General features: G+C 45.7%; 1 protein-coding gene across 2 annotated transcripts in view; it reads right to left on the reverse strand.

Moving 5' to 3' along the window:
* Positions 1 to 6,598, reverse strand: part of BAZ1B (bromodomain adjacent to zinc finger domain 1B) — a 67,227-nt gene extending 60,629 nt beyond the window's left edge. Inside the window, exon 1 of one of the 2 annotated variants that reach the window (XM_027126134.1) lies at positions 5,082 to 5,644. In XM_027126134.1, coding sequence (XP_026981935.1) covers positions 5,082 to 5,188 — 107 coding nt within the window. In that variant the 5' untranslated portion in view covers positions 5,189 to 5,644. Of the gene's footprint in view, positions 1 to 5,081 lie in introns of both variants that reach the window. The other variant, XM_027126135.1, reaches the window with a different exon arrangement.
* Positions 6,599 to 9,007: the final 2,409 nt, after the last annotated feature.

The raw sequence follows: 9,007 nt of genomic DNA on the forward strand, positions 1-9,007 counted from the left end.
TTCTAACCACTTTATGTCCTCAGGGGCTGTCATTCTTTTAAGGTTGTGCCCTGCCCCCTTCCCTCCTGTCTCACAGGGTCCTCTATATCAGAGAAGAACACCACTAACCAAGTGATAACCAAAACATAACCCTTGATTCCTCCCCAATCAATCACCAAACCCTGTCAAATCTACTTAATTTCAGAAATCCATCAACTGTACTTCTCTCCACCTCAAGGGCTAGTAAATTTATTTAGACCACCATTATCTACTGCCTAGATTATTTAATTATTTAAACACCATCTAGTTGCCATTAGTCTCAAGGCTGCAGATCCATTCTCAATGCTACAGCCACATTGATCTTCCTAACCTAAAAGCCTGCTTCTTTCCTGTTCAAATTTTTCAACAGCCTCCACTAAATTTAAGGCAAAGTCCAAACTCCTCAGCCTATCTCACAAGGACCTGTGATGCAGCCCTTTTCTGTATCTCTCAACACTGCATCTCCATCCCCACTTCTTCACTCCAGCCATATGAAACTTCTTTCAGGTTTTCAAAATCGGGAATTCCCTGGTGGTCCAGTGGTTAGGACTCAGCGCTCTCACTGCCAGGGGCCCGGGTTAGAGCCCTGGTCAGGGAACTAAGATTCCACAAGCTGCCGAGTGCAGCCAAAACAAACAAAAACAGCTCACTGAGATATAACTGGCAAAATAAACTAAATTCTAACCATCCTTTGGATCTCAACTTAAAAGCAACCTTCCCCAGGAAACATTCCCTTAACCCTAAAATGTGGCAGACTGTACTATTTTTTCCAAATATCCACCTCTCTTCCCTAAGAGGATTCTACACCTCCACCCACTGCCATGTGGCTTGCAATGCCTCCTGGGAAGAGGAAAGCACATCCCCTCCCCACAAAGGCTGGGCCCTGCCACATAACTTGCTTTGACCAATAGATGTGACAGACACCACTTCCAGGAAGAAGCTTAAAAAGCTGTCATGGTTTCCTCCTGACCTTTCTGCCACTAGAAAAGGTCGCTGCAGACAGGGACTGCTCCTTCAGCCTGAAACTTGGAATAAGAAAAATGTGCGTTTCCTTTTTTTTCACCTGTTTTCTTTTTTTCAAATGTGGCCCTAGAAAAATTTTAATTACATGTGGCTCACATCACATTTCTGTTGGATAGCACTATAAACCTAACGATTACGTCTAGGAATGAATGTCCTCTGACAGCACAATTTTTAACTGACTAGTCATTCAAATTAGATTAATTTCAAAAGTCTAAAACTGAAATTTCTACAACCACCCCTAACATTAGGTAGTTTTAAGTTTATGTAACTCTGTTCTGGTTATTACTTTGATTTATGCTAAGAGAAAAGTTAAAGAAAAAATAAATGAAAGGAGAAAAAAAAAGCCCATGAGAAGGATATTCAGGGACTTCCCTGGTGGCGCAGTGGTTAAGAATCCGCCTGCTAATGCAGGGGACATGGGACCGAGCCCTGGGCTGGGAAGATCCCACAGGCCATGGAGCAACTAAGCCCATGCGCCACAACTCCTGAGCCCGCGGCCTGCAACTACTGAAGCCCACACACCTAGAGTCCATGCTCCACAACAACAGAAACCACCGTGATGAGAAGCCCACGCACCACAACGAAGACCGAACAGAGCCCCCCCCAAAATAATAATAAATTAATTTTTTACAAAAAGAAGGATGTTGAGTCAGCTGGCTCTAAATCCTATTTCAGATTTTAGGTTACCAAAATAAGTCACTCACTCTCAAATAACCGCTCAAAGCAAATGCCAATTGTGGTTTTTATGTTCCAGCGACTGCTGCACTTATAATTGCAGACAAAATGTCAAAGCAATTCTCCAAAGGTTGTGTAAGCTATAAATGATAAGTTCAAATCCTAGACTATCTCATTATGCATCTACTTTTTCAAGAGTTCAAGAGCTACTTCCTTACCACCATATGCTGCCCTTCTTTGTTCTCTTTAGCCTTGTAAGTATTGTTTCTTTCAATAAAGTACCTGATAGCCTGAAAGGAAGTGGCCCATAAAAGTATGGAGGTTAAATAAGCATAACTATAACGCTGAGAGTTCTAAGTGAGAAGACAAAGCACCAACTCAAGGTCTGCTTTTTATCCTATTTTCTCTCTTTGGACCAGTCTGTCATTAAGTTAAAAATTAATCTGATAATAACTTGTTACTTTAAAGAAATTAAATTATAAAAATCGACATAAGAGCTCAGTATTCCAACTGCCCAATAAAATCCTGTCTTGCAACTACAACTTAACCCCAGCTCTTAAAACACTCTAGGCAAATCAAGTTATTCTTGCCTAGAGCCAGAATAACTGTATATTCTAATACCCCCTCCTTATTACACCATCTAAAAGTTCTCATATTGATGCTACTAAGGTTATGAACTAGTTTCTAGGCTTTAGAAACTAGGATAAAGCAATACAAAAAAAAATTTAATCTACAGCAGGCCACTTGTAGGTTCAGTTCCTCCTTAAAATCTATCTTGACTTAAACACAGTCAGTGTAGAATTCTATTGTCAAATAATCACATCAAGAAGTGATTCCAATAAAGTTAATTTTTCAAACCAAGATCTACTGTCTTGCCAGCAGTAGTACTATCCTAGGAAGCAATGTACCACAGATTTAAAGCTACAGTACAATAAACATCAACATATAACCCAGTCATTAAACGTGTGCATCATTCACAACCACTGTAAGTTTAATGAAGATGTACAATAATACCTTCAAGAACACAATGCTCACAGCTTTAGGTCAATAAAACACCATACAAATTTGCCATAGAATATACATGCAACCAAAAGGTAGGTATTAGGAGAAAATTAAAGTATGAAGTCCTATTAAAACATAATTATAACTATAAATTAAGAATTGGAAATAACAATACTTCAAATGCAGCAGTTACCCAACCACATACTTGTTCTCCTCTATGAAATCACTAATAGCCTAATAAAGAAATATGCCAACCTGCCAACCACACAGTACAATTGTTTAAAAACCATCCTCAAAGTGCTTCCACTTGTAGAAATTACCAAGGGAGCAATTTTCCCCCAATATATAACACAATTTAAGAACTCCTTTGTTAAAAGGGTTCTAAATACTCATATGGGAAATTTTAAAGATGAAGAATTTTTATTAAATACATAACAGTTAAAAAGTTCCACATATCAGTTTTCAACTGTCATCATTAAAAAAAACTCCTCATATGTATCACTGTATTTCAGCGATTTCAGTAAATGATATGAAAAGGCCGGGGCTGCCAGTTCTATCTACAGCCATTTTTTACAGAGCTCAGTACCTAGTACAGACTTAGAATTTGTCTCCTCCCTATCGCAGTTTCTGATGCTCCACTAGAACCAGACCTGAAAAATCAACAACCAGTAATATTAGTGTGAATAACCATCAACTGCTCAAAAGATGACATCTGAAAAGGATATGGCAGATTCCCAAAAGTAATTTTTTACTTCACCGATGTTTTGGAATGTTATTTAAAAAAAAAAAAAAATTGGGCACTTTTAGAATAAAGTATTTGGTAGAGCTAGAGCACTTCTCCAAAACAATCCAAAAGTCCTAACAGGACATGAAAAAGAACCAGATTACCACTCCGACCCCTCCCTTAAATGCACCTTATCATACCACAAACTGACACAAACAATGGACTAACATTATTAAAAGTGAAAGAATAGCATTCCATGTTCCTCTCTTGATTTACTTTCAGGGATGAGGTACGAGGAGCACTGAATTCTACTCCTGATTCTCATCATTTACGGAGTGTGTGACCTTTAGCAAGCCAACCTCAACTGTGTGGGCCCGCTAGGCATACCCAGGCAGGAGAACCCCACCATCTCCAAGATCCATTTCAGCTCTGAGATGCTCTAGCTGCATTTCTTCAAGAGCCCTCCTACAGCATGGACTCACTTGTCAAATCCCTTTGTATGTAAACACCTAACATCCACAAACTGCACTCAAACAAGAATGAGGTTATCCCATAAAGCATTACATTAAAGGGAGGATCAAAGAGAAATGAAATCAAATGATATAGCTCACACCGGCATTTCCTTCCATACTGAAGCAAGCAAACTGAAACTACTAAGAAATCAAGTCCTTCCAAAGGGAAAGGGGTGATAAAACTAAAGAATACATTACCCTTCACTCTTGAAGCTTTCTGTACACTAAAGAAAGCTTGATTCAGAAAACTTTTTTACACTTAAGCTTCAAAACGGACGCATCTGGCATCCATAAAAAAAGTAAATAAGAGTCGTACAACTTTCAACTAAAAGACTAATAAGCTTGTGCAAGAAACCTTAAGCAATGATCAGAAGAAAGGGTGCTCCTCATTTAAAACATCAGCCTCGTGTTTCTAAAATACAACATAAAAACTTTAAGCGTGTCTTTTTGAAACGTTGTTAAAAGACAAATACTGATGTCCTATACATCGTCAAAATTCCAAATCTGTGCATGCTCAGGGAAGGAAGGCATCCGCTCCTCCAAGGTAACTTTTTTACTGCCTCTTCTCTAAGTCTGGACATTCATTCTTGGTTTTGTGCCTCACAATCCTGTCAGTTCATCCATCACCAGCCTAAAGTCCACTCGGGAGAAGCAAAACACAAATGTCCCCGCAGAGATCCGGGAAGACGCAGTCGCGACTTGTACAACCCAGATCACGAGGCCGCTCAAGTACAATTTCCAAAACTTAAGTGGAAAGCTTAATTTATAAAGAAAAAAGCAGCAGCAAAGGAAACCCCGCTCAACCCTCGGTACTTACGGCCTAAAGCCAACCTCCTGGGGCGGGGGGGGGGGGGGGGGGGGATAGAGGGTCGTTCATCTACAGCGAGGCCCGGTGACAAAGTGCGGGTCAGAGGAAAGGATGGAGGGCGCAGGGCTCCGGGGCGGCCTGAGCCGGGCCGGCCCGCCCGCCCACCCCCCCCGGAACGGCGGGCCTGGGGCTCGAGCTCGGGGTGCTGGCCCGCCAGCGCTGGGCGCGCTGACAGCTGCCACCGGCGCGGGGCTGCGCGGCCCACCCCGCCCCACCCCACCCCGCGGGCGGCCTGGCCGGCGCGACTGGAAAAGGATACTCCCGGGTGCGGAAGGCCTCCTGAGTGTGCGCGATGGTGAAGAGCGGCTCCTCGCCGGGAAGCGGCTTCACCAGCGGGAAGGGCTTGCGGCCCAGGAGCGGCGCCATCGCGGCGGCGGCAGCGGCGGGGAAGGCGGCTGCTCCTCAGCGCGCCCGCGGCGTAACACTAGGCCCCGCGGCCCGGAGCGAGCGCCTGGCTCCCGGGGGTGGGGTGGGGGAGGGGAGGGGTGAGAGGGCGGCGCGAACTCGGCTCCTTCACTGCTGGCGCCGCCGCGCTAGGGCCATGGAGAGGGACGCAAGGGCACAGAACTCCCACGCACAATGCCGCGCCGCCCCGAAGCCTCCGGCCAACCTTCGCTACGGGTCCCCGCGTTCGGCAGTCACGACTCGTCCTCAGCTGCACCGGAGGAAATTATTGAAAAATGGCGGGAGATTCCCCTCCTCCCCCCGGTCCGGCCAGCGCACACACTAACATGCTCCCCTGTGGCGCCGGTGGCGAATGCTCCAATAGGCGGAGAGCTGGTCAGCACCCAGCGTTTATTGGCTCACAGGAGCTGCCGCTCTGCGATTGGGTCCCTCCCCCTTCCCGGGCCGCCTAGTTGGGTTGCAGCGCACTAGAGGGCAGTATGAAGAGGTGAAAGGTCACGTTATGTAAGCGCCAGTGACAGGAGCGGGCCTCCAGCGGCGGAGTTGAAAGTGGGGGACAGCGGGGGACCGAAAGGCCGAGAATTCAAAGAGGTCAAGCCAGGGAAGCCCTCTAACATACACAGACACTACGCCATCTGTCACCGAAGGCGACACCGACATCCGGGCACCACTGTCCGTGTGGTGCGCCGGAGGGGGGAGGGGGAGCGCGCGGCCAGGGGCTTTGTCTTTTCACTTGGGCTCCGCCCCCTTCTTAAAGGCACCGCTCTCGGCCACGCCCGGAGGTGCGCGGGTGGGGCGGATGGGAGGAGGGCTTGGCGGGAAGTAACCTCCAGACCTTACCTCAGCAAAGGTTCTACGAGGGGTAACTTGAGCCCCAGCCTTGCTCCCCCCAAAGTTACCTGCTTCTAGACTAGAGTGTGGTTGAGATCTGGATATTAGTATAATGCTTGCTTCTAGGGGCTTGCTGGAAAGGATAATACAGAATCTTCTTTGGAAAAATATATTAAACGACATGTCTATTAAAAATACATACCTTCATTCAAATAGTCTTTACTAGCACCTACAATGTTCAGGGCCCTGCGTTGGGTGCTACAGGGGAAAAAAATGAGACTTGAAAAAATGAGAGACAAATAATCACAGTTCTGTGTGATGAATGCTGTACAAAGTGCGCAGTAAGAAAACAGCAATAATTGTGCCTGGAGAGTGAGAACATTTGAGCTACTTCTCCAAGCACACTACACCCACATAGTCCAAAATCTGCTTGGCTATCCAGTACAGTCAGAAACACACTTATTAATCATTCATCCCTGGTTAAATTGTCACCCTTGGTTCAAAAATCTTCAGTGGGCTTCCCTGGTGGCGCAGTGGTTGAGAGTCCGCCTGCCGATGAAGGGGACACGGGTTTGTGCCCCGGTCCGGGAAGATCCCACATGCCGCGGAGCGGCTGGGCCCGTGAGCCATGGCCGCTGAGCCTGCGCGTCCGGAGCCTGTGCTCCGCAACGGGAGAGGCCACAACAGTGAGAGGCCCGCGTACCGAAAAAAAAACAAAAAAAAATCTTCAGTGCCCAGAACATACCTTCCCAGCCTGGTCTTCGACAGGGCTAGACTGCTAGATATCCCTGAATGGCAGCATGCCAATGCCAGACCGTTTTCTCCTTTTCTTCTCACCTTGAAGTGAGAAGGATACCCCCCCCACCCACGTAAAAGGTAAGTTCTAGGTGTCAACTGGAAAAAAAAAAAAAGCACAACCTAAAAGTTGAGAATTATGTTTTATTTGGCAGACAAAACCGAGGATTTAAGTCCAGGACACAACATCTCAGATAGCTCTGAGAGACTGCTTGGAGGAGGTAAGGGAGGAGCCAGGATACATAGGAGTTTTTGCAACAAAGACCAGGTAGTAGTCAGAATATCGAAAGATTACTGTTAAAGAAAACCAGATATCTCAAGTTAAGAGATTTATTGCTTTTCTATGTATGGGAAGATGCAAAAGTCAGGGCTCACTGAAATCATTCCTTTGATGTACACCTCAGCTATCTGGGGCCAGTATCCTGTGCTTTCTCTTCCTGAGTTTGGGGGTCGGCGGGGGGCGGGGGGCACTGCTAGATGGCGGGCATCCTGTTTCTATCCTGAGTTCCCTCATGGCTCAGCTGTAAGGTGATGGCTTGTTGCCTGCAACATCCTTTGTTTACTGATGTGGCAGGCAACATTTTTGTTTTCCATTGATATAGGTCAGACGCCATCTCTATGAAGCCCCTTCTGATCACCTAGCAGAGAAGGGAGCTCTTCTTCCTTCAGTAGCAATTTCCTCTAAGAGGATTAGGAGAAACCTCAGAGGATGTGGCATCTGAGTTGATTGTGAAGAGGCAAGTAGCCCACTCCACTAGGCAGAGGAAATGAGGGACGAACCTTCTAGGCAGAGGGAGCAGCAGAGCAGACTTGGTAAATTCAGGACAATGTGCCTAAAACATAGGGATTTTTCAGGCAGAAAGTATCAAGAGATGAGAGTGGCAGAGGAAGTCATCATCCTGGCCAAAGCGTGTGAGGGTTGAATTGAAGCGACTCTATAGGAGGGAACTGCAGTAGTTTGTGGCACTGGTGGCAAGGGCCTCAAATGTGTAGCAAGATCAGTGGAGACAGGTGGCCAGATTTGAGGCACAGACTAAGTGGCTAATGGGATGGACACTTGCAGAACTAGATAACTAACAGCAGACTACACACAGAATAAGAACTCCAAAAACATCCAAAAAACAAATTTTGGAAACTTCTGATATTTAAAAAAACGCATCTAATTGCACATGAGAATGGTCACCATAGTCATTTCACTGCTTGGGGCTGCTGTGGACTGGAATCCAGCCCTTGGTGGTGATAAAGCGGAGATATAAAATGGGAGACTCAGTGATGGACTCAGTTTCAGCCATAAGAACCGGAGACCGGTACCCTGGAGAGCCATCCAGAACACAGCTGGAAATCCTGCAGACCGAAGTGGAAGCTAGAAGTGGGGCTTTGTGAATACAGCCTAGTAGCTGGAGTCCCAAGAAAAGGAGCTAAGAAGTGTCTCTCCAAACAAAGAATAGTGTTTACCTTGGAGAGATTGAGTTATGGTTGGTTTTATTTTCTTCGTTATCTTTTTGTATATTTTTCCATTTGTTTTTCTATAGTGATTATATTTTCATTTTAAAATAGAAAAAAATAATAAACTTTAATGTGACTATTGCTTGGTGGTTGTCCTCCATTTCTTTCTATGGCTCCAATTTACAAACAATGGAGCTAATTGACACAAGATTTTTTAACACCCCTCTTCCACTGATGCACACTGAAACCCTTGATTAGACAGTTTCAGCTTGTCATTTTTTTTTTTTTTTTTTGACTGCACCATGTGGATAGGGGGGATCTTAGTTCTCTGACCAGGGATCTAACCCGTGCCCCCTGCAGTGGAAGCATGGAGTCCTAACCGCTGGACCGCCAGGGAATTCCCTACAGTTTCAGTTTCTGGCTGGTATTTTCCGGCCTGTCCTGTTGGTTCCTAAACCTCAAAACATCCCAAATCTGCAGTCTGTGATCTCTGTTCCCTCCATCACCTGCTCTGTGTGGGTGTTTTTTATTTCTATTAATGGCCCCACCTTCCTCACAACCTCACAGGCTCTGCCTTGACCTCTCTTGAGCTCCACAGCCATAGAGTCAATCAGATGACAGCAATTCTGCCTGCCTAAAATCGTGAACCATCCCCTTCCTGCCATCCCCACTGCATCCTACTTCAATTATTTCTGGCCAAAACTACTA

Source organism: Aethalodelphis obliquidens, unplaced genomic scaffold (genome assembly GCF_003676395.1).
Source record: "Aethalodelphis obliquidens isolate GAN/ISIS:26980383/991018 unplaced genomic scaffold, ASM367639v1 scaffold30, whole genome shotgun sequence".
Taxonomy (NCBI): Eukaryota; Metazoa; Chordata; class Mammalia; order Artiodactyla; family Delphinidae; genus Aethalodelphis; species Aethalodelphis obliquidens.